Source organism: Leucoraja erinacea, chromosome 4 (assembly GCF_028641065.1).
Source record: "Leucoraja erinacea ecotype New England chromosome 4, Leri_hhj_1, whole genome shotgun sequence".
Classification (NCBI taxonomy): Eukaryota; Metazoa; Chordata; class Chondrichthyes; order Rajiformes; family Rajidae; genus Leucoraja; species Leucoraja erinaceus.
In genome coordinates, this window is record NC_073380.1 from 62,763,069 (window position 1) to 62,789,009 (window position 25,941).

The window sequence follows — 25,941 nt, forward strand, 5'->3', positions numbered from 1 at the left end:
GTCTAGTTCCCATATACTTCACACCTAATCAAATGGAGCTACAAGGAACTGCAGATGCAGGTTTACAAAAAAAGATACAAAGTGCTGGAGTAACTCAGGGGGTCAGGCAGCATTTCTGGAAAACATGGATGATTGACACTTTGCCTCAGGACCCTTCTTCACATTGATTGTGGGTGGGAAGAGGGTGGATGTGTGGGTGGGGAAGAAAGCTGTAAGAGAGGCCAGAATAATGCCTGGCCAGTTATAGGTGGATGCAGGTGAGGGTTTATTTTGAATAGACAGATGGTTAGACAAAGGCCAGAGATAAAAAATACAAAAGACGTGAGGTTAGGATAGAAGAGGTGAGAAGGAATCTAGTGGGAAAAGAGAAATGAGCATGAGTCCAGGTGGGGTGGGGCAGGGGGGGGGGGGGGGGGGGGGGGGGGGGGGGGGGGGGGGGGGGGGGGGGGGGGGGGGGGGGGGGGGGGGGGGGGGGGGGGGGAAGGAAGGAAGGACAGGTTGTTGGAAGCTTAGTTACCTACGTAAAATTGGAGAATTCAACGTTCATACCGTTATGTTGTAAGCTACCCTAGCGGTTGTCCCGTAAGAGTACACAGGTAAGATTTCTGCTGAGGACTGACCATTCTGGCATCCCAAAGTAAGAGGTCTGGATTCACTCACTCTGCCTACCCTCGTTGCTCCCAACTCAACATGCTGTTAGGTCTCTGATCCTCTGAGCACTGATGGCCCACCCATCCCCATCAATGATGCTCCCAATGTTCTGATGCCAAACCTAAACCTCTCTCTAACCCTGTCCTAAACAAATGATGGATGACCAACCTGATTTTCTCATTCATGGGCTTGTCCTGACATGATGCAGCACACCTTCCTGACACAGCCGCCATGCAACCCCAATCTAATGAGACTTTTCTGTGAACCTCTAATGCAGAAGGAAGCTTCTTCCCCCACAATTACAGATGGAAGCAGTTGTCCTCATAATTCTTTTTAGAGAGTTTAGTTTAGGGATAAAGCGCTGAAACAGGCCCTCTGGCCCACCAAGTCCACGCTGACCAGCAATCCCCGTACACAAGCACTTTCCTGCACACGGAGCACAATTTCCTATTCTTACCGAAGCCAATTAACCCGCAACCTGTACGCCATTGGGATGTGGGAGGAAACCAGAACTCCCAGAGAAAACCTATGCGGACATGGGGAGAATGTACAAACTCTGTACAGACAGCACCCGTAGTCAGGGTCAAACCAGTGTCTCTCGTGTAAGGCAGCAACCCTATCGCTGGGCCACCATGCAGCTTAGTCTTACATTCCAAAACATCCCCCATAAATTGAATAACAAAAAGATGAATTAGGGGCACTTGTGGGATTGGTCCAATTTACTGGCTGAGTTGTAAGTAAGTAACCAATAAGCAAAAGTTGCTCAAGTCACTTCATTAACTTTGTATATCACAGTGATTTCAGAGATAATCAACTGAACATTCCCACTCAGAAAGTCAGAGAATTTGTTTGAGGACATCCTGCACTATACTGCCAATTTTGAGGGTTAGGCATCTGTTCGGTGCTATCCTGCAGTGTCACTTCCTTCACCAAACTCTAGATATGATCAACAAATTCCTGTTGCATCCAACCATTTGGTGTCTATCACTGCATGCATCTTTTAGGCTCTTGTCAAAGAATGGACAGAACTGGTAATTGTCACTGAGCTGAGGTACACTCGGTTTAAAGTATGCCCGTAGTCTCACCACGTGTTGGTATTGCGATGTAGTGCATCAATATATGTAGTGCATCAAGCAAAAGATTTGTATCATAAATGTGCATATTTTTATAACTTTAATTGCACATTAATGCAAGAGTGGGAGGTACGTCACAGTATAGATGAATCATCAATGTACCCCCAATATTCTTAAAAAATGTGCTTTCTCGGTTTAATATTCTGGTCCCACTTTCTTTGGCCTGTTGCCCTTAGCAACAACTGCCCCACCAACTGTTATTACTGTGAAGTTCTGCCATGTGGTTATCAAGTAACATGAAATGGAAATTGCTCTCTTTGACACCATGCCCAACTTGCAACGAGGTAAGGCGCAGTGGCAGAAATTGAAATTTGCACTTGCCAAATTCCACAAATGGAACACCACGGCCAACAACATTTTCATTAAACATTCTTTCTGGATCGTGTATTTAAAATGGGCTATATGTTCTGTACGTTTAAAAATAGTAGGATGGTCTTGCAGAATGCTGTGTAAAAGTGCTGCATTTTGGCCTGGGTGTCTATCTTTACGCTAAGAAATCAACAATGGTATAATACTTTAAAACATGGCCGGAGCACCAAAAGCCACTTCAGAGGAGACTAATTGAACATGCGTTGATACTGAAACCAAAGCAGCAACAATTTGGGTGTGTGTGTGAGGAGAAGACTTAAAGAAGTTGAGGAATTGATTTTAGAGCCCACAGATTAATGAAGATGAATGACAATGGTGAGCCAAAGCTAGTGGAGGTTGCGGAACTGGCTAGTGTTGAGAGTAGTATAGAATTCTTGGAGAGTTCTAGGCTGTACAAACCATAGTGATCGTGAAAGGCAATTTTTTTTTCGAAAGATAAGAGCATTAAAATCAGGCCACAATAGACTGAAGACCAACATGGATCAATTGGAACTGTCAGGGATGAGCAGGACTCAGTGGATGTTTCAAATAAGAAGCAGAGTTTCAATTAGCTGAAATTTAAGGATAAGCAGAATGGTTGAGACTAGAGATGAACAAGCCATGGAAGGAAGAAATTTAAATCAAGGTCAAATTAGATGTTTGGATTATAACCAGTCTGTTTCTACCTAAAATATGTACACTAAGACAGGAGTAAATATTATGGAGGGAAAATTAGAAGCATTTAGTGATGGAGAAAACAGACAGTAGAAAGTCCAGTTCAAGGTCAAATGGGATGTTTAGATTATAACATCTCTGGTTCAACCTCCGACGATGATCAGTAAAGAGAATCTGTGACAAATCTATTAAAGTTCGATGCATTGCTAAAAATAACAAATTAGATTGGTATTGTGGACTTCACCAGAACTATCCTCACAAACTGGACATCATATAAATAACTGATGAGCAAATCATATGTTACGCAAGTTGGAATGTTGCAGCGTCTGCCTAAAGTGTAGGAAATATATTGAACATCATTTTGTTGACGCACTGATGATATCAAAATAGTTAATAATGAGTACAAAGGAACTGCAGATGCTGGTTTTAGCCAAAGTTATACATAAAAAGCCAGAGTAACTCAGCGGGTCACACATTTCGGGTTGAGACCCTTCTTCAGACTAAGAGTCAGGATAAAGAGAAACGAGAAATGTAGAAGGTAATATAGTGAGATATAGAACAAACGAGTGAATAATATGCAAAAAAAGTAATGCTGATAAATGAAACAGGCCATTGTTAGCTGTGAGCGAGGTGAAAAAGAGTTACAGACAATAAAACTCAGGCTGAAGAAGGGTCTCGACCCGAAATGTCACCTATTCCTTCACCCATAGTTGCTGCCTCACCCAGTTTCTCCAGCATTTTTGTCTACCTTTGATTTTCCCAGCATCTGCAGTTCTTTCATAAATAAAACTCAACAAGATGACTTTGAGGCTAGTATGACTTGGGTGGGGGAGGGATGGAGAGGGGGGGGGGGGGGGGGGGGTGCATGGGTTATGTGAAGGATTATGTGAAGTGTTATGTGGTTAGACCTCTTTGTTGTAAGTTGCCTAAGCGAAATATGAGGTACTGTTCCTCCAATTTGCAGTTGGCCTCACACTGACAATCAAGGAGGCCCAGCACAGAAAAGTCAGTGTGGGAATGGGAAGCGGAAATAAAGTGTTTGGCATCTGGGAGATCAGGTAGGTCCAGGTGGACTGAGCGAAGGTGTTCAGCGAAATGATCGCCCAGTCTACATTTGGTTTTGCCGATATACAAGAGTCCACACCTTGTGAAGGTGGACTCTTATATTTGGGTGAGACCAAATGTTGTGATATCTCTCTATATAACTGTCTATATCCCTCGTTTCCCTTCTCCCCAGACTCTCAGTCTGAAAAAAGATCTCGACCCGAAACATCACCTATTCCTTTTCCGTTCCTCTTCTCTAGAGATGCTGTCTGACCCGCTGAGTTACTACAGCTTTTTGTGCCTATCTTTAGTTAATAATTAATACAGTTTATACCATCATCTGTAATGATTTAACCTCTTTAACATCAGCTAAAATTATCATTAACTGTGATAATTTGAAAACTTTGTTTCTTTAAATAAATAAGGATTGGGTATTGTCACAATATTTCAGTGATAATGACATTTTAATTTGATAAGCATAACACAACAGATGCTGAAAATTTGAAATAAAAGCAGAAAATGATAGAAGCACTGAGTAGGTCAGGCAACATGTGGGGAAAACAAAAGGTCAATAGCCTTTTCTCAGAATTAGAAATGTTAGAAATCACACATTTTCACACAAATGTTAGAAATAACAGAATTGGAAGAGGCAGAGAGAACAAATGGAATGTTTGTCATAGGGGTGGAGACTAAGAGAGACTGAATGACACAAATGGTGCTGCCCATATATTTGCATCCCCTCTTGTGACCAACAATCTCTGATCACCTTCTCTCAACCAGCACGAGCATTTTCTGTCATTTAGTCTCAATAGGCTGCTCAACTCGCTCCATTCCTCCAGAAGATTGTTTATTGTTCCAGAATTCTAGTATCTGAAGTCTCTCGTGTTTCCCTTTGCGCTCTCCACCCTATCCCTTTTCTGCAACTTAAAACACATTTGATTTCTAACATCTCCTAGTTCTGGCTGAAAGTTATTGACCTGAAATGTTAATTCTCTTTCTATCTCCACAGTGGTTGCCTGAGTTGCTGAGCTGTTTAACATTTTCTAATTTACTTCCCAATGCTTCATTTGTCTCTATATGGCAGCGATTCATAAAGCAATCAGAGGAGAATTATCAAGGAAACTTAAATTAAAGTTTATCAAGGAAGCTTAAATCTATATTTTAGAAAAAAAATAAAACCCTGATATGAATTACAACTGCCCAAGTCATCTTCGGTGATTATTTCAGAATTGGTACACTACATGCATTTTACATTCAAATGATATCTAACAAGGGAAACAGAATAATTTGTTTCATTCAATCACATATGCAGCATGGATTCATAATTCAGCCCTTTTAACCTGATCCAGAGAGGGGTAAAACTCTCAAACAGTTTGCACCTATTTAGCTGCTCCACACACATTTCTGTTGTTTTGTAAAATAACTTCACACCCAAAAGGTTAATATACACATCTTACCAGTGTAAATGCTTGCATTAGATGCTGGGATGCCAAACTGAGATTCAATAAACTTGGGAATGAAGGTAATAAAAGCGGTGACGATGGCACTTTCTGCAGTGTATGACAAGCTCACAAACAGGAATGTCATGTTGCTCAAGATCCTGACAGCTGCTTTGGGAATGTCTATAAAAATGACAAGAGAAACACTTTCACCGTGAATGAAATACAATGGAGAAGAGCACTCAGGCACTGAGAAGCTCTGCAACTAATGTAAAAAGCCCCTTTGCTCACTGGAAATGGCAGCATGTGCATTTGTTTGCAAAACGAATGGAAAATGCGAGGAAGGAAATGTATGATCTAATCTCAAAACAAATGGAACATTTGTACTTTACCATAAAATTCCACGGAAATCCTTTCCAATAGCTACTTAATTCAAACCAACCAAATAACAGGGAATGCACATATGTAACACATTACATAAACCAACTCTCAGACAGGCTCAGGAAGATAAAGTGAACTAGGAAACTGAAACACATTATTTTGGGCCTTTACAGTATCCAAATCATGTGTGTTTTCCAATTAATGCACGTTATTGGAGCTTAGAAAAGTAAGTAAATCACCCAATTGTTACAGCTCAGAACAAGGCCATTCAGCCCAAAGACCTAATGCTTGTTCTTTGTAGAGCTATGCAGCCCAAAGGCATGTTCTTTGTAGAGCTATTTTACAGGATATTCCCTAGGACATTGAGGGAAGTTAGTGTAGAAATAGCCGGGGCTATGACAGAAATATTTCAAATGTCATTAGAAACGGGAATAGGCCCCGAGGATTGGCGTATTGCGCATGTTGTTCCATTGTTTTAAAAGGGTTCTAAGAGTAAACCTAGCAATTATAGACTTGTTAGTTTGACTTCAGTGGTGGGCAAATTAATGGAAAAGATACTTACAGATAATATATATAAGCATCTAGATAAACAGGGTCTGATTAGGAACAGTCAACATGGATTTGTGCCTGGAAAGTCATGTTTGACTAATCTTCTTGAATTTTTTGAAGAGGTTACTAGGGAAATGGACGAGGGTAAAGCAGTGGATGTTGTCTATATGGACTTTAGTAAGGCCTTTGACAAGGTTCCTCATGGAAGGTTGGTTAAGAAGGTTCAACTGTTGGGTATAAATGCAGGAATAGCAAGATGGATTCAACAGTGGCTGAATGGGAGAAGCCAGAGGGTAATGGTGGATGGCTGTTTATCGGGTTGGAGGCAGGTGACTAGTGGGGTGCCTCAGGGATCTGTGTTGGGTCCTTTATTGTTTGTCATGTACATCAATGATCTGGATGAAGGTGTGGTAAATTGGATTAGTAAGTATGCAGATGATACCAAGATAGGGGGTGTTGTGGATAATGAAGAGGATTTCCAAAGTCTACAGGGTGATTTAGGCCATTTGGAAAAATGGGCTGAAAGATGGCAGATGGAGTTTAATGCTGATAAATGTGAGATGCTACACCTTGGCAGGACAAATCAAAATAGGACGTACATGGTAAATGGTAGGGAATTGAAGAATACAGTTGAACAGAGGGATCTGGGTATAACCGTGCATAGTTCCTTGAAGGTGGAATCTCATATAGATAGGGTGGTAAAGAAAGCTTTTGGTATGCTAGCCATTATAAATCAGAGCATTGAGTATAGAAGCTGGGATGTAATGTTAAAATTGTACAAGGCATTGGTGAGATCAAATCTGGAGTATGGTGTACAATTTTGGTTGCCCAATTATAGGAAGGATGTCAACAAAATAGAGAGAGTACAGAGGAGATTTACTAGAATGTTGCCTGGGTTTCAACAACTAAGTTACAGAGATAGGTTAAATAAGTCAGGTCTTTATTCTCTGGAGCACAGAAGGTTAAGGGGGGACTTAATAGAGGTCTTTAAAATGATGAGAGGGATAGACAGAGTTGATGTGGACAAGCTTATCCCTTTGAGAATAGGGAAGATTCAAACAAGAGGACATGACTTCAGAATTAAGGGACAGAAGTTTAGGGGTAATATGAGGGGGAACTTCTTTACTCAGAGAGTGGTAGCTGTGTGGAATGAGCTTCCAGTGGAAGTGGTGGAGGCAGGTTCATTGGTATCATTTAAAAATAAATTGGATAGGCATATGGATGAGAAGGGAATGGAGGGTTATGGTATGAGTGCAGGCAGGTGGGAATAAGGGAAAAAAAGATGTTCGGCACGGACTTGTAGGGCCGAGATGGCCTGTTTCCGTGCTGTAATTGTTATATCGTTATATTGTTATATGGTTATTTATTCAGCTCTTTTTCCCCACGCTCCCAAAAGCTCTGAAAAATATTTTCCTTCAAAATAATTGCAAATTCTCTTTGATTTACTCTGCGTTCACCATCTAGGTAGATTGTGGGCTGATAGAACAGCATCTTGTAATTTCTCTGCACAGCAGGCTAGCAAAACTCATTATATGTGTATTATTGCCCTAACTGCCCTAACATTTCTAATTGATCAATTTAAATATACTGTTTACAGATGACAGTGTGGTTGCTAGGGCAACATTTGATTTGGGGCATAGTGTGAAGATAAATAGAAAGCAATTTCCACAGACCAAACATTGAGTATGTACTTTTAGATCAATTGAAGTAGTTGAAGTGGTCCCAGAAAAATCATTTGTCATGAGCTGAACAATGCAACCTATAATGTAAATCATAAGGGTATCAACTGTACATTTCACTGATTAGATTAAATTGACAGGTTCAGTATTAATAATCAACCACAAATGTAATATAGCCAATTGGAACGTTGGTAATGATACAAATCAAATTCCTGGCATGTTTGGCATTGTTTCCTTAGACTTGGCACTTTTATTTAATGAAAACAATTATAAACAAACCACACATAACAGTTAGCATTCCTTTAATATAATATGCAGATACCATGGGCATAACACGATGTAGCCACACAAGATACACGTTATGCTTGACCTTTTACGATAATTTGTACTTGTCCTACAGTGCCCTTCTATCGGTGCACTTTCTATTGTTGCTCAAACAGAGATGATTCCAGGATCAATGAACAACTCTATGTCTGCTCATTGATATTTTTGATCCAACCAATAACAAACAACTACAATCCATAGGCCAAAATAGATAAAAGTAGAACATTTGGAAAAATTCAGCAAGTTAATCAGGGTTAAAGTTTCAATAACTGTTCATCTCTCTCTACTGAAGCTGCCCCACCTGCTGAAGACGCCGGCATTTTCCATCGTTATTTCAGATATTCAGCTTCTGCAGTTTCTTGTTATTTGACCACATGGTAGGAGGCAGTATCTCAGGGATTTGTTAAATTGTCAAATGTATCCATTTTGCACAATCCCTTTTCTGCAGCTCCCAGATGATAGTGACTGCTGTCCACAACTTCAACCATACACTGTATCACTAACCTCCCACTCCTTTGGCTGTTATGTCTTTTTCACTATGATGTAGTTCTTGAGTCTTTTTGTCCCCCAATATTATTTATTTTGCTCTTTGGTCAGGTATACTAGCTACCAGGTGAAAATGGCTCTGCAACATGGTGATGGGACGTTGCATCAAGGGCTGTAGATACTCAGTATTTTCAGCCTCGCTGTTTTCCATCATGCCCAAACTCTGCTTACCTCCCAGAAATGTAATGTTCCAAACCACATACATATCAGCACAATGCAGCACAAATGTCCAAATTTAAAAAAAATCTGATTATCACAGAACTGTGGTACAAAAGAGCAGGAGATATACATGAAAAGGTGCACAAATGTGGAATGTAAATTCCAGACTACGAAGACTGGTCATATGAGAAGCTAATGCTTTTTTTCCATACTTACTGAAGACCATTCAGGCCATCGTCCAAATTGGTTCTCAGAACACACCAGTTCATTCCATATTCCCATTTATCATCTTGCAGCCAATATTTTCTCAATGCCATCAGCCCTTAACTACTTTTCCTGCCATCCAGAGGCAAGTTAAAGTAGCTAAACTACCAGAACATCAGTAATCACAGATGTCAAAATGAAAAAAAAACCATTAATGGTTGAAAAACATTGCTAGGTTATAAATTGAGTACAATAACCACTGCAGAGACCTCTGAGAGACGGACAGTGGCAACTGCCTCATTTCCATTGCTTGCATAGCACCCAACACCTTGCAGTTGGGAATAGACCACCCAGTGTAGTCAAAGCCATAGCTCGACATCCCCTCTCCCCATGTATTCACTAGGGTATGAGGGTAAGGTGGAGCTGGGTCTGGAGACCACAACACTGTGAAACTTCTAACACAACACCAACATGCTGGATTGGCTGTGGCTCAGGCCCACTGTCTCAACATCCGTCTTGATTCTTAATCTCTAAACCATGTTTATGGTACTTGGACCCTTTATTACAATGAAAACGTAGGCGCTGCAGTCTAACCCAGCCATTAACCAGCTTCAGAACTTCAGTGAGATCAATAACCCGGTGTGGGGGGGAGGCGTCGAGAGAACAAAGTGGGGGGCCGCTGAGGACGAAGAGGGACTATTGGGTCTAGAGTAAATATTTCTAACTTTGTTAGCGCCCTATACATGACAACTCTTTGCATACCTTGTGTATGGTATGCATAACAAAGAATTTCACTGTGACATGTCACATGTGATAATAAAGTATTATTCATTCATTCATTCATGGTGTGCACTCTGACACATTTTTTAACAACTACTATTACATTTGTGTTTCTAAAAACTATCTTAAATGGTATCTTTCTGAGCGTCAGGAATAATATTTAGAGATTATAGAAAGAATATGTTATTTGACAAGATAGATATGTACCAACTGAGGTTGTCAACCCAACTAAATAACATCATTAATGGTGAGGAAGGCAAGCTTCAGACAATTAGCGATAGCCATCGTGGCCAATGACTTGGGCCAATCGTAAGAACGCTCGCCCCAGTGTTTTTAAAACCAACTACATTGCGTTATTTTTTTAAGTATTGTGATTCATCGTGATAATTTTATTAATTATTTGCTAGCTTATTTTTAAGATGAGTAATGAGAAAACAGGCTGGATTGTGCTCGACATCACACCTTGTAGTCACTACATGTTGTATGCTCACAGTTGCACTAACTTGAACCACCAATCTCCTGGCAGTGTCCTGGGAGCTTCAATGCTGCGGCCATTCTTAAAAGAACAACAGTCCATGAACAGTGATTATTTTCAGGTACTATAGGCCCACCCCAACAGCTCCCAGGTAACCCACTGATAGCTTAAGCTGCCAGACACCTTCACAAACTACCTCCTGTATGTCCTGGATCCGACCCACTTAGAAAGTACTGAAGTACATTTAAAATAATTAAACGTTGTTTTTAAAATAATTTAAAAGAGAAACAAAATTGACATCACTTTCATTTTTAATCTTCAGTAACCCTATTCATAAGACAGTTGCTGCGCTAAATGTACCAGCTAAGGCTGCAGAGCGAGATACAAAGTGTACCAGATCCCTCTGTGTAGTTTAGTTTAGGTTAGAGATACAGCACGGAAACAGGCCCTTCGGCCCACCGGGTCCGTGCCGACCAGTGATCCCCCCCACATTAACACTATCCTACACCCACTAGGGGACAATGTTTACATTTACCAAGCCAATTAACCTACAAACCTGTACGTTTTTCGAGTATGGGAGGAAACCGAAGATCCTGGTGAAAACCCACGCAGGTCACGGGGAGAACGCACAAACTCTGTACAGACAGCACCCATAGTCAGGATAGAACCCGGGTCTCCGGCGCTGCATTCGCTGTAAGGCAGCAACTCTACCGCTGCGCCACCATGACCACCCTGCTCAGGACAATCCACAGTGTGTCCCTGAATTCCATGCTCAGACCAAGCGTGCAGAACTGTGCACTGCAAGATGCCGGCAGCTGCAGCTGCAGCGTAGCAAGACTGTGTCTCCTTCCTGGGTTCCTGCTATCCAGCCCAATGTTGAAATGATTTGAATCTAACATGTAAATTCTAGTGTAGGATGAAACTGCGAATGCTGGTTTAAACTGAAGATGGACACAAAAAGCTGGAGTAATTGAGTAAGTCAGGCAGAATTCCTTTGGAGAAAAGGAATAGGTGACGTTTTGGCTCGAGACGAGTCTGAAGAAGGGTCTTGACCCGAAAAGTCACCTATTCCTTTTCTCCAGACATGCTGCCTGACTCGCTGAGTTACTCCAGCTTTTTATAGAAATTCTCGTCTGTTCTGTTTTCAAGCCCTAAATGTAAACTTTGATAGAGCGAGTCTCACCAAATAAATTATGATAATATTTTCAGAGCAATTTAACAAAAATGTACTCGTAGAGATAAAATAATTTGTGCTTGAGAAGTAATCACCAATCACAAGATAAATCACATTAAAAAATATGGTATTTGGTGAACAAAAAAAAACTGGTTAATTTCAACCACTGGACTTCCAGTGGCACTATAGCGAGCTGAGATATGCGCCATTTAGCTCCGCTCCACAAAACACACAAAAACATCCGAAAATACAAAACGGACTGAAGAAAAAGCTTATCAGCAGATACCCGCTGTCGCATAAGTGACGTCAGCAGAAATCGACCTGACCGGTATTTTAAATGAGTAGACAGTACCAGAAAAGGAATCTTCCCACGCCGCCTCCTAGAAGACCCAAAGCACGCGGGAAAAAACTACAAGAGGAAGGTGAGGAAGTTTCTCAAGGCTCTGAGGAAGAAGTCTCTACTCTGACTATGGAACAACAAAAGCAAGCATTAAGCCAAGCACTGGTGCAAGATATCAAAGAGGTACTGGCTGAAAAGCTCGAAACTGGGTGAGCAACTTACTATATAACCATATAACCATATAACAATTACAGCAGGGAAACAGGCCATTTCGACCCTTCTAGTCCGTGCCGAACACATAATCTCCCCTAGTCCCATATACCTGCGCTCAGACCATAACCCTCCATTCCCTTCCCATCCATATAACTATCCAATTTATTTTTAAATGATAAAAATGAACCTGCCTCCACCACCTTCACTGGAAGCTCATTCCACACAGCTACCACTCTCTGAGTAAAGAAGTTCCCCCTCATGTTACCCCTAAACTTCAGTCCCTTAATTCTCATGTCATGTCACCTTGTTTGAATCTTCCCTACTCTCAGTGGGAAAAGCTTTTCCACGTCAACTCTGTCTATCCCTCTCATCATTTTAAAAACCTCTATCAAGTCCCCCCTTAACCTTCTGCGCTCCAAAGAATAAAGCCCTAACTTGTTCTGCTGTAAAGTTGAACATTGCTGCTGGAAGATCAGAAATATGTGAATACATAGTCACGGTACAAGTTCGCATAGAGGAGGTGAATTCCTTCCTGAAGGGAGAAATCAAAAGGATTGAAACGGATATCAGCAACATTAGAACCCATTATTATCACTTAAAAAAAACAGTGATGCCATCCGAGAACTGGAATCTGCAGCCACAAAGATCACTCAGACAGCACAAAGACTGAAGACAGAATTGGAGCGTGTTTCTGGGCAATTGGCCAAGATGACCGAATGTCTAGATCTTGAAGGCTGTTCTAAACATCAAGATCTAAGGATTATCAGGGTGAAGGAATGAAAAGAAGATGGCAAAGACACTCGTGATTTTGCGGCCCAATTACTCCAAGAGGTACTTAATCTGGATGAGAGACCAAAACTCGACCGTGCGCATAGCGCTCTGAGAGCCCAACCAAGACCTGCAGCTCCACCAAGACAGCTGATTTTGAAGCTACACCATGCCTCAGTTCTCAAAGATATCATGAAGAAAGTCGCAAACAAAAGAAATCTGAATTTTGAATGGGGCAAAATACCAATCTTCAGAGACTATCCAGCTGAAATCGTTAAGAAAAGAGCACTCTTCACCAAGTCGAGAATCATTTTGAGAGACATACAAGATCTCAGATACGGCTTAATGTACCCAGCCAAACTCAGGGTCACACATAAAGTGACTGAACGATTCTTCACCGATCCTGAGGAAGCATTTACGTTTGCACAAGATACTACAAAGGATAAGTAGGATAAGTAACATTTTTGCATAGCTTTGTCATGAAGGTACATTGAGTTTACTTTACAAGGCCATTCAAGAGGACCATATCCTATTTACCCTGAAGTTATAATGTGTGTTTAAGTCATTATTTCTGTATTTATTTATAGAGGGGTTATAAAAGTTATAAGGGTTTACAAAGGGCTTATATAATTCTTGTACAAAGGGCTTATACTGTATGCATTTATACTGGGTTTAAACTTAAAATATTCTTATAAGATGACCGATATTATAGAATAAGGGCTGTTAAGTCTGGGCAAAGCTTAGAGATAGAAATGGAATGCATGTGAAAACTTGGGGAGGCGCAGTGAGGCTGAGGGGGAGGGAGGGAGAGAGAGAGAGAGATTACTCTCTCCCTGTACACCGCAGCTGAGTCAGCAATCTGAAGTTTTTAAACAGCTTATCTAACATACTAATAGAAATAAGTCAAGCATTGTCGTGTATTTTAATTTAACATCTAACATTTAACTATGAGAGTTATCAAATTCATGTCATGTTCATATAGTCTGATCATATTCAAAAGGCGATTATAAATTGCCCGATAAAAAGACGTCTAGACCTCTTGACAGTTTGCACAACAGAGTGAGAGGGAATACGATAGAGAAAGTGTAGGGTTAGTGTAGTAGAGAGTTAGGGGTAGAGGCAGGAAGAGTGAGCCGGGTGAGTTATGGAGTGTCATCGACAGCGAGAATTAGTGAGAATTAGTTAGGAAGTCACAAAGAGTTAGGGTAGTCAAGCAGTGACGGGAGAAGGCGGGATGCCCAGGGAGAGGGCAGAGGTTAATAGAGAGAGAGGGGTCGAGTAAGTGTTAACAAGTACTGAGTAAGTTGCGGCAAGATGTGAGAAAGTCTAGAGATTGTATTGGAACGTGTGGGGAAGCTGCCGAGGAGCTGAAGGGTGGCTGAGAGGGAAGGAGAGAGTGTACTCGCTCTGTCTACACAACTGCTGGTGGTAGTAACAAATTGCTTTAAGTCCACCGACTTTGAATCGGTTATTTATTTGACATATTAATTTCAGTAAGCTAGTTAATAAGTTCTATATATTAATCTAATTACCAAATATTCACCTAGTATTCACTGTATAAAATGATATATCATAGCAAAAATGATATCATAGCAAAAGGATTTGAGTATAGGAGCTGGGAGGTTCTACTGCAGTTGTACAGGGTCTTGGTGAGACCACACCTGGAGTATTGCGTACAGTTTTGGTCTCCTAATCTGAGGAAAGACATTCTTGCCATAGAGGGAGTACAGAGAAGGTTCACCAGACTGATTCCTGGGATGTCAGGACTTTCATATGAAGAAAGACTGGATAGACTCGCCTTGTACTCGCTAAAATTTAGAAGATTGGGGGGGATCTTATAGAAACTTACAAAATTCTTAAGGGGTTGGACAGGCTAGATGCAGGAAGATTGTTCCCGATGTTGGGGAAGTCCAGAACAAGGGGTCACAGTTTAAGGATAAAGGGGAAATCTTTTAGGACCGAGATGAGGAACACTTTTTTCACACAGAGAGTGGTGAATCTCTGGAATTCTCTCCCGCAGAAGGTAGTTGAGGCCAGTTCATTGGCTATATTTAAGAGGGAGTTAGATGTGACCCTTGTGGCTAAAGGGATCAGGGGGTATGGAGAGAAGGCAGGTACAGGATACTGAGTTGGATGATCAGCCATGATCATATTGAATGGCGGTGCAGGCTCGAAGGGCCGAATGGCCTACTCCTGCACCTATTTTCTATGTTTCTATGTTTCTATAATCTTTTGGAAATCTGGCTCTCCAGATGAATTTATATACTGACCTTTTTTTCTATTCTGTTCTGTTCCGTCCTTTTTTAAAATTCTGTAAGGAGGGGAGCTAATTGAAATTAACATCTACGGAAGTTTACAAGAATCATTCCACCAGGGGGTGGTATGCACCAGCAGCATGTCTATATGCTGTAATTTCAGTTGTTTTTCTTTTTCACTTTTTAGCTTTACTACTGCATTCTTCATCTATCTTTCTTAAGGCACTTTTTCCTGGGAGATACCCGCAGGAGATTGGAATTGGGCTCACCCACCAGCAACTAAAAGTCTTATTTTAAATATTATGTTACTCCATTTGAAACAAGGGAAACCATGTAAGCTTTAATGCAAGACAATCTCTCTAGGAAAACTGGAGGAATCACTTTTTGTAGTTGGCATATTAGGGGCGTTAATGAGCCAATTAAAAGGGGTAAGGTTTTAGCCCATCTAAAATCTATTAATACTGATATAATATTTTTACAGGAGACGCATCTTAAAGATGGCGATCATAACAGGCTGAAGGCTAACTGGATTGGTCAATTATATAATTCTACTTTTCTTTCTAAAGCTAGACATACTGCAATCATAATTTATAAAGGTATACCATTCAAACACAAAGCCATCTTAGCCGATAAGGAGTGTAGGTACATTATAGTATCTGGGGAGTTATACTCAATCCCACTTACCATGGTGAATATCTATGCCCCTAAGTTTGACAACCCACAATGTTTTAATAAAACAATCAACATAATCTCAGACTCCACCCAGCAAAATCTGATAATTGGAGGATACTTCAATTGTGTACTGGACCCATATCTGGATAAATCTTCACAACAAAGGAGATACAACACAAAATCAAAATCCAGTGAACTTCTAAACGCTTACATACAAAATACAAACATAACCAACGTATGGAGGATGGCTAATCCATCCAGAAGAGAATATTCTTTTTATTCAGGTGTTCACAAAACGTATACACGTGTTGATTATTTTCTGGTGGACGCAAAATTGATCCCTTTTACAATCAATCCCAAATATCATAATAACATCATTTCTGATCACTGTCAATTAACATTCTCCTTAAAACGAGAAGGAATGCAAAATAAAAATATGTACAGGAGATTCGATCCACAAATATTAACTGACCCAGGTTGTTGTCATTATCTGAAACAACAGTTGGAGCTATTTTATGAGACAAATGTCACACCTGGTATCTCGGCCTCTTTATTATGGGAATCTTTTAAGGCCTTTATTAGAGGTTCTATTATTTCATATCAAGCTTATCAAAATTTTAAAAAACAGGTCGGAACAATTGGAATTAAACAAACAGATTAAACAGCTTGAAAATGCCATGATCCGTCTACTGTTAAAAACATTAAAATTCAAGTTAAATCAAATTCTCTCCGCAAAAGTTGGTAAGTTATTTCAATATACTAAGCAAAAAAACTTAGAATTTGGTGATAAACTGCATAAACATCTGGCACATCAGCTGAGAAAAGTCTCTAATTCACAAGCTGGTGGAGCTCCAGAGAAAAATGTAAAAGGATCACACCATTGAAAAAATTAGATTAGAAAAAGGTGAGCTGCTTACACTCCCTAAAGATATCAACGAAAGATTCTTAAAATTCTATAAAAATTTATACGCATCTAAAACTTCAGTCAAAACCATACAGATTAAAAACTTTCTTGACAATTGCAACCTTCCATCATTCAATGAGGTGGAACGAGAAGAATTAGGAGCGGAGATTACAGTAAAAGATATTGAAGAGACTATTAAATCACTGAATAATGGCAAAACGCCAGGTCCAGATGGGTTCAGTAATGAATTCTATAAAAAATGTCATTAATTAATTTCCCCACGTTTACGAGCCCTTTATATACACGCATTTAAAGGACAGACATTATAGCAATTATATAGAGTATATGACAATTATATAGAGACTAAGTACGTACATTAGTAAACTAATACACTCTGACCAAACTGGGTTAACACCTAAGAGACATTCATCCAATAACTTGAGACATTTGTTTAATATAATGTACTCACACAGAACGATAAACGAAGACATCAATTATTTCTTTAGACGCAGAAAAAGCATTTGACCAAGTAGAATGGAAATATCTCTTCACAGTATTGCAAAAATTACAACTAGGAGAACATTTCATTTCATGGATAAAGTTGTTATATAACAATCCGACTGCCAGAATACAGACTAATCAAACTCTGTCACCTAAATTCCAATTATTCAGGGGTAATAGACAAGGATATGCTTTATCACCAATGTTATTTGCCCTTGCTATAGAACCCTTAGCTGAAAATATAAGAGTACATCCGAGCATTCATGGTTATAACACTAAACATACTAATAACAGGATTTTGTTATATGCAGACGATGTACTTTTATATATTACCAAGTCAGTATCCCAAATATACTAAACCTCATAGAACAATTCGGTTCATTCTCAGGGTAGAGAATAAATTGGAACAAAAATGAAATTATGCCAATAAAACCTCAAGACCCTTCACATCTCCTAAAATTCCCCTTTAAAATTGCCACTGAAAAATGTAAATACCTTTGAGTTTATGTGACTAGAAAATATACCTCTTTATTTCAAGCACATTTTCCACCATTAATCACTAAATTAAATGCCCTTATACAATTTTGGAAAACACTTCCGATTTCCCTTATAGGCAGAGTAAATGCAATAAAGATGATTTTCCTTCCACAACTCCTTTACCTATTTCAATCAATACCGATTTACCTCCCGAAAAACTTGACTCTGTGATTACAAATTTTATCTGGGATTATAAAACTCATAGAACTCATAAACGCCATTTATGCAAACCTAAAGAAATCGGTGGATTGGCTCTCCCTAATTTTTTTTCTATTACTGGGCAACTAATATTAAACATTTAATTTACTGGATGGATGATACATGTCAACAAGTAAACTATAGAAAAATGGAGAGGGAAGATTGCATTTCAATATAGGCATGATTCTTCTCTCTCCGATACATCTGAAGAAATCAATGTATGAGAAAAATCTGATAATTCATAGCACCCTACGAATTTGGAAACAGTTGAAATCAACCCTCAAATTGAGAAATTTCTCTCTCCTTTTACCAATCGCCAACAATCCCTTGTTTAAACCGTCTACTTTAGATAAGGCATTTACACAATGGGAAAGCCTACGAATTAAAAAGCTGGGAGATCTTTTATTAATTTATCTTCACTTTTCTTTGACTCCTAAAACTCAGAAACTCACCAGTGAAAAGGAGGTCAGGTTAATATGTAATCCATGGAGATCTTTAATCCGATATAGACTCAGTCCTTACATCTGTCTCACTAGTTTTCTCTGGCGAATGTTTACTGGATTGAACAATAAATTAACATATTTTCTGCGATTGAACAGAAATCTGCAAGTTCTCACACGACATCCAAAGAAGAAAAGATCAACATTGAAGGCAGTGACAATGCAGCATAATGGAATTAATGTTGGACTCAAGATAGATTCCTAAGGAACCACAGTGGCTAAAAACATGTTTTCAAGGGAGAAAGGTGCAGACTCATGAAAGAATCAAGGATGCCCCAAATAATTTATAGTACGAGTTCCAGCTTCCTCAAAGAGGCAGTTCCAGAATCTATAAAATTGCAGCATTCTTGAACTAAGAACAGTCTGACCCTGTGCAGTCCCCTTCATAACAAGCAGACTGACAGCAAACATTATGATCAGTGTTCTGTGGATTTTCTATGAAGTTTTCTTACTCCTGTTACATAGAAACATAGAAAATAGGTGCAGGAGTAGGGCATTCGGCCCTTCGAGCCTGCACCGCCATTCAATATGATCATGGCTGATCATCCAACTCAGTATCCCGTATCTGCCTTCTCTCCATACCCCCTGATCCCCTTAGCCACAAGGGCCACATCTAACTCCCTGTTAGTTGCTTTTTCTGTAAATGTATTCAAATATATTATTTTTATAAGCTTGAAAAATTCTATTAGAAACATAGAAAATAGGTGCAGGAGTAGGCCATTTAGCCCTTCGAGCCTGCACTGCTGATCAAATGTATACACCTGTGACTGGGTACTGCAGGCAAATAGATAAACTGATGGTATACAACTTGTAGTCATCTATAACTTTTAGTTCTTTGATCAATAACAAATACTTTGTTATCCTGGATTCCATGCCGATCTAACCTTCCAGAGCAGCCTACCATGAGGAACCTTATCAATTGCAAAGGTGATCATGATAAAGGATGAAGCACAATCTCTTGCGCAGAACCAGGGTAAGTCAATAAAATCTTCAACACAAGGCACTGGATTGGAACTGAACAATTCAATTTTTTTTTTAGTTATCACTTATTATTCCATATATTTTACACTATGTTTATACATTTTAATCTTATCATGCTGAAAGATAATGTTTAAGAAAGAACTGCAGATGCTGGGAAAATCAAAGGTAGATAAAAATGCTGGAGAAACTCAGCAGGTGAGGCAGCATCTATGGAGCGAAGGAATAGGCAACGTTTCGGGTCGAGACCCTTCTTCAGTCTCGACCGAAACATCGCCTATTCCTTCGCTCCATAGATGCTGCCTCACCCGCTGAGTTTCTCCAGCATTTTTGTCTATGCTGAAAGATAATAGTCCCTTTCCTTAATCTGTGCAGTTTACCAGCAAAATGGGGTGGGAGATTGCAACCTTCACGTGGTCCGCCCTGTTTCAATCAACCCAGCATGCACAATCAAATAAGATCAAATAGAACAAGTTGTCCTACAACTTTCGGCTGTGCACGCCATACACAAGAAGAAGACCAGCAAAATCAGGTGAACTAACATTAAAATAACGTGTAAACATGGTTAAACAATTCACAACAAATTTAAGATACTGTTTCAAGAAATGTACTAATACTTAGCATATCAGAACAAAATACATAAAGGATAACATATTTCAAAACTGGTCAATTTTTACATAAATCCAATTGAAAAGAGGTGATAATATAAAAACCAGACGATAGCAAATTCTTATACAGGGACAAATAACCAGGAATCTGAAAACCTAATGGAAACAGTCAAGTCAAATCAAGTGAAGTTGTTTATTGTCAAGCGCAATTACAATGAAAATCTTCTTTGCAGTAGCATCACAAGCACATAGAATAAAGAATTATAGCGAGACACAACATGGAAACAGACCCTTTGGTTCACTGAATCCCCACCGACCAGCAACTACCCATTTAAGCAAGTCCTATAGACTTTAGAGATACAGTGCAGAAGCACCCACCGAGTCCGTGCCAACCAACGATCCCCGTACACTAGCACTATCCTACACACTAGGGACAATTTACCAAAGCCCATTAACATACAAACCTGTACGTGTTTGGAGTGTGGGAGGAAACCAGAGCACCCGGAGAAAACCCACACGGTCACAGGAAGAACGTATAAACTCTGTACAGACAACACCCATGGACAGGATTAAACCGGGTCCCTGGCGCAGTAAGGCAGCAATTCTACTACTGCGCTACATTTTTTTATTCACCCCATATTCCCATCAAGTCCTGGCCTAAGATTTTATCTACCACTCACATATATATATATGTATATATACACAAGGGGCAATTTACTCTAGGCAATTAACCTATCAATAGGCCTACAAAGTAGAATTATATATTTTTTAAATGTAAACAAATCAAGGCTGATGGAAATGTTGAAAGTGGTCATTGAGTCATGGAGTGTTACAGCGTGGAAACAGGCCGTTCGGCTCAACTTGCCCACATCGGCCAACATGTCCCAGCTACACTAGTCCCATCAGGCTGCGTTTGGTCCATATCGTTCCACACATGTCCTATCCATGTACCTGCCTAACTGCTTCTTAAATGTTGGGATAAACCCTGCCTCAACTACCTCCTCTGGGAGCTTGTTTCCTACACCCACCACCCTTTGTGTGATAAAGTTACCCTTCAGATTAAATTAAATCTATTCCCCTTCACCTTAAACCTATGTCCTCTGGTCCTTAGTTCACCAACAGTGGGCAAGAGACTCTGTGCATCTACCTGATCTATTCCTCCCATGATTTTATACACCTCTATATGATCACCCCTCATCTTCCTGCACTCCAAGGAATAGAGTCCCAGCCTAAACCTCTCCCTATAGCTCAGACCCTCTAGTCCCGGCAACATCCTCGTAAATCTTCTCTGTACCCTTTCCAGCTTGACAACATCTTTCCTCTAACACGGTGCCCAGAACTGAACACAATACCCAAAATGCGTCCTCACCAATGTCTTTTACAACTGCAACGTGAGCTCCAAACATCAATACTCAACACTCACAATATTTTTCACAACCAATATTTCGCAATATTTTTCACAGCCATCTTCACTATCTGCAAAACCACTTTTATATCAAGGACAAACTTGCTAATCTTGCCATGCATGTTCTCATCCAAATCATTATTATAGATGACAAACAGTAACGGGCCCAGCACTGAACCATGGGGCACACCACTAGTCCCAGGCCTCTGTTCTCATCAGAAATGGTAGCTGGTCCCTCACATGCACAAATGTATCAATTATATATTGGTGAGAATGTGCGAGCCTGGAGAGCTCTGGCTAACTCAGGAAATGGGGTAATGTGGTGCCCAGTGCAGTATCAATGTTTGGGCAGAACGCTCATCGTCATCTTGTGGCTTCACACTGGTGAATGTCTCTAATTCACAAGCTGGTGGAGCTCCAGATTGGGTGCAGTTGGGGAAACAGATACAAATTACACTTTGATTGAAAACTCCATTTATTTATCTCACATTTTTACTCCGTTACATTTGTCAACAGCAAGCAGAGAATTCCACAAATTCACAACTCTCTGGGTAAATTTTTTTTTTCTCACCTCAGTTTTAAATGGCCTCCCCCTTATTCTTAGACTGTGGCCCCTGGTTCTGGACTCTCCCAGCGTTGTGAACATTTTTTTCCTGCATCTAGCTTGTCCATTCCTTTTATAATTTTATATGTTTCTAAATTCCAGTGAGCCAGAGCCATTGAGTAGTGCTTTGCTACTTTGTTTAAAAAAAAATGATTTAGCTTTCAACAGTAACCTTTAATGTATTTAAGAAGAATAATGATACAGTTTGGTTAATGCACCTCAATATATGGGTAATCACAAAAAAAGGTCCTAGGTATCAGTCCACCCAAACATAATTATCAAAACGTTTTAAAATATACAGAGATTAGGATGCAGTAGTCAATTTCTTAGTTCACCAAAAACACTAGGTAAAACAAGTCTTAAGGAATTCTGCTTTGTTGACCTTGTGCTTGGAAAATCTAGATTTATTTTTGCAGCATCTTCAAAGGCTTACAAACAACTATGATTAGCGCAAACTCACAAGTGTGGTGTGGCCAGTTTTTAACATGCAAAAAACTGTACGACAAGTTGCATTGAACTTACATTGTGCATGAACTTCCTTAAATCTATGTAAACTAATTGTGGCAGAATTAATCTGAGAAGCCCTGTACTAGTGATCGGAAACAACAGCTGCAGTGTTGGAGAATAAAATAATACAATTAAAATAAGAGAACTAAAATGATAGAATTGGCGATAGTAATGATGCACATAAGAGCGACAGAATGCCTGTTCAAAATCTGCACAGTGTTTAAAACTAACCTTAACTTAATTGAATGTCATCTGTTGAACAATTTGGCTGCCCATTCTTTTCGAGGTAGACATTCTTGCAGTTACCGGTACCTTTTTCACCAAACTCCTCAGTGATTGTGGAGAATTATTGTGGAATATCTGAGAGAACCTAGTAAAGTTGCAGTCACACCTCTAGCATCTACTTCTCAATCTCAGTCATCAAGGTGCTGATCCTGAGTCCAGAGGAGCAGAGCTTGGAGAGGATTGTACCCTGACACAGAGTTTCCACAAGAGTTACTGTCAAAGGTACCTGCTTGCGAACCTTGCGTGAAAACCTAACCTATGCTCTAACTGCACCCACTGAAGTGTGAGTACCTGTACTGGAGCATAGCTGTATGCTGTTACAGTGAATCTTCAGAAGGAATTAAGACCTCTGAGGAAATGTCCTTGTGCATGTCCAGCAAAGCTTGCCGTGTGTATGAAGGGCCTAGAAGACAAAAGGGGTATAATTCAGGTCAAGGTCACAATTTAACCCTCAACATTTTTGGTCTTCTCATAGTTCAGTCACTGGTGAAATCAAGTCACTATAGGTGTATCAGAATGAGTGTAATACAGTCACCAGCTCTCTGCAAGTTCCCAGTTTCTCCATCTGATCCTCCAAGGCTGCCTTCTCTGTACCTATGAGTCTCACCTCTTGCTGTGGCCACCCCATCTGCATTTGTTTCCTGTTAGTAGCAACAAAAAAAACAATGAATGAAGTTCAGGTCATCTCCCAAGGAATAATCTGTATTTGGTTGGAATTGTAATGAGATACATACATCACATGGGGATTAGAGTGAGGGACAACACTAAATGGATGAATGCACCGGGGTTGTTGCATTGAAAGCAGAGGCCAGGGAGAATAAAATTTGGGTGTGAGAAGTGAGACAAAACAGGCGTTCAGCAAAACCGAGTGAAAAGAACATGAGGGTTAAAACAAAGGACACAGATGGATCCAAAAATGTACTTACTTTTCCTGACTCAGTTAGATCATTTGCAGCACTCCATCCGAGGCCCAGCCAGCTCACTCCTTGCAGCTCGTCTCCTCAGTTACCTCTCCTGGTGAAAGCCACAGGTTTCTTCTTTCCACCGCTGAGGAAATGCACGTATCTGCTTCTCCACATTGCAATCCTCAGTAATTCCAGGATGTATGATAACTCTCTTTCCTCTCTGGTCATTCATCCTAAACATCTGGCGCATCTTCTAAATTTTAATTCTGCATTGGCTCTCTGGCCCTTGAAAGTGGATCTCAAATCTGATAAGCTGTCCATTGAGCCAGTTGGAAATGTAAAGCTCACGTCTCATAATTCATTGCTCAGTCAATCCATAAACACAGATTTTGACCAACGGACTAAATTTAGATTTTATCCAGTCATTCATAGTCCCTCACTATGCCATACACCCTACCCATATGCGATCATAAGGTTATGGTTTCAGTAGGGTTGCCAACTTTCTCACTCCCAAATAAGAGACAAAAGGTCAACATACGGGACAAATTCCCGACGGCAATTCGTTGACCGACTCGGCCGTGTCTGGGTGAAATGATGTTGGCCCGAGTGCGGGACTGCACACAAAGCACACAGGCGAGGCGCTGCTGTTGCACTACATGGGCTGCACTATGTCGGGACGGGTGAGGCAAGGCCAGACGCAGCGCTCAGACCTGACAGTCCCCTCAACCCGGGGCAAGGGCGGTCCCATACGGGATAAACCAATTTAGCGCAATAAACGGGATGTCCCGGCTAATACGGGACAGTTGGCAAACCCTAGTTGGGACCCTTCTTTCAGGTCTGAAATCCTTCCTTGAGATGAAAGATAACAGATGAACTACATTTTAAAATAAATAAATAAGGAATGAAAGCAATGATGTGGAAAGCATACTTGCATGGGAATGCACCAGGGTAGAGAGCAGATGGTAGGAGCAGTGGAAGAGTGAACCCATTATCCCAGAGAGAGCAGTCCCTTCCAAAGTTGTAATTGTGTTGGGGCTGGCTTAAATGATAGAAAATGGTTAATTGGCAAGAAATGGTAGAAAATGGTTCATTGGCATGCAACATGAGACAATGGTCTCTGGTTAAAAAATGACATGCCCAAAAAGTTCTTAAATGTTAATCATCTAAATAGTTTAAAGAAATCAAAACAGTATCAGCAAAGTGATCTGAGTTAATGAATTTGGCCCCGTGGAGTGGCAAATACTAGCCTCCAGCGACACATGGTGGGCAAACTGTGGAACTGCAGCAGTACAGATCAGCACACTGACAAGAAAATTCTAATCAAAATCGATGAGCCAAAACATATTTAAACAAGTATTGAATTTACAGATCAATGTGGTTATGCTCTGAAGAAATTGAACAGTGCACACAGAAGCTGTGGTTCCTCCTAAATACACACATTTTTACCACAAAACAATTGTGTTGTTCATCACTCAATCTCAACTAAGACAATGACATCTAGTCTATAGTGATGTGATGTATACAGAAATGCCTGACTTAGGCTCAAACGTTCTTCCATACAGTAACAGAAGTGTAGGCATGCTGTAACATTGGGGGTTCATGATATTAGTGATTATCTTTTCCTCTTTATTTCCTCCATTCTAGATTCCTCATATGAAAATCACCATCTTTTATGCGGGCACGCCAAAAAGGTTGATGCAATGCTTATTGATCTCAGTGGTGTGAGCCGATGCTGAAACTCTTCAGGGATGTTCTTCAAGAGTCTTTGAATTCCTATTTTTCTGCCCACCATGTGATCGTTTACCCATAATCATGCTCTCCATAAAGTAGCTGCTTTGCTATTCTGTCATCAGACAATCTCCTGGTCACATGATCTGTGATCCCACACAAGCATAGAGTCATGGCCCTGTCCCACGGTACGAGTTCATTCCAAGAGCTCTCCCGAGTTTGCCCTGATTCGAACTCGGAAATTTATGGTAATGGCCGCTCATCTGTACTCGGGGCTCTCGTGGACATTTTTCAACATGTTGAAAAATCTTCACGAGTCTTCCCGAGCTTACCTGCCATTATTGAGTCTTCCCCAGTACCTGCCGTTTGCGTAACGAGCCACTAAGAGACGTCCCCGAGCTCCGACGTACCCTCTACGATCATTCTTCATGCTTACCACGAGTCAGATATTTTTTTAAACTCGGGAGAGCTC

The 25,941-nt window shown here is 40.3% G+C and overlaps 1 protein-coding gene across 1 annotated transcript in view; it reads right to left on the reverse strand.

Moving 5' to 3' along the window:
• LOC129696491 (solute carrier organic anion transporter family member 5A1) overlaps positions 1 to 25,941 on the reverse strand; it is a 170,204-nt gene that overhangs the window by 29,290 nt on the left and 114,973 nt on the right. The window contains 1 exon segment of the mRNA XM_055634453.1: positions 5,309 to 5,473. Coding sequence (XP_055490428.1) covers positions 5,309 to 5,473 — 165 coding nt within the window.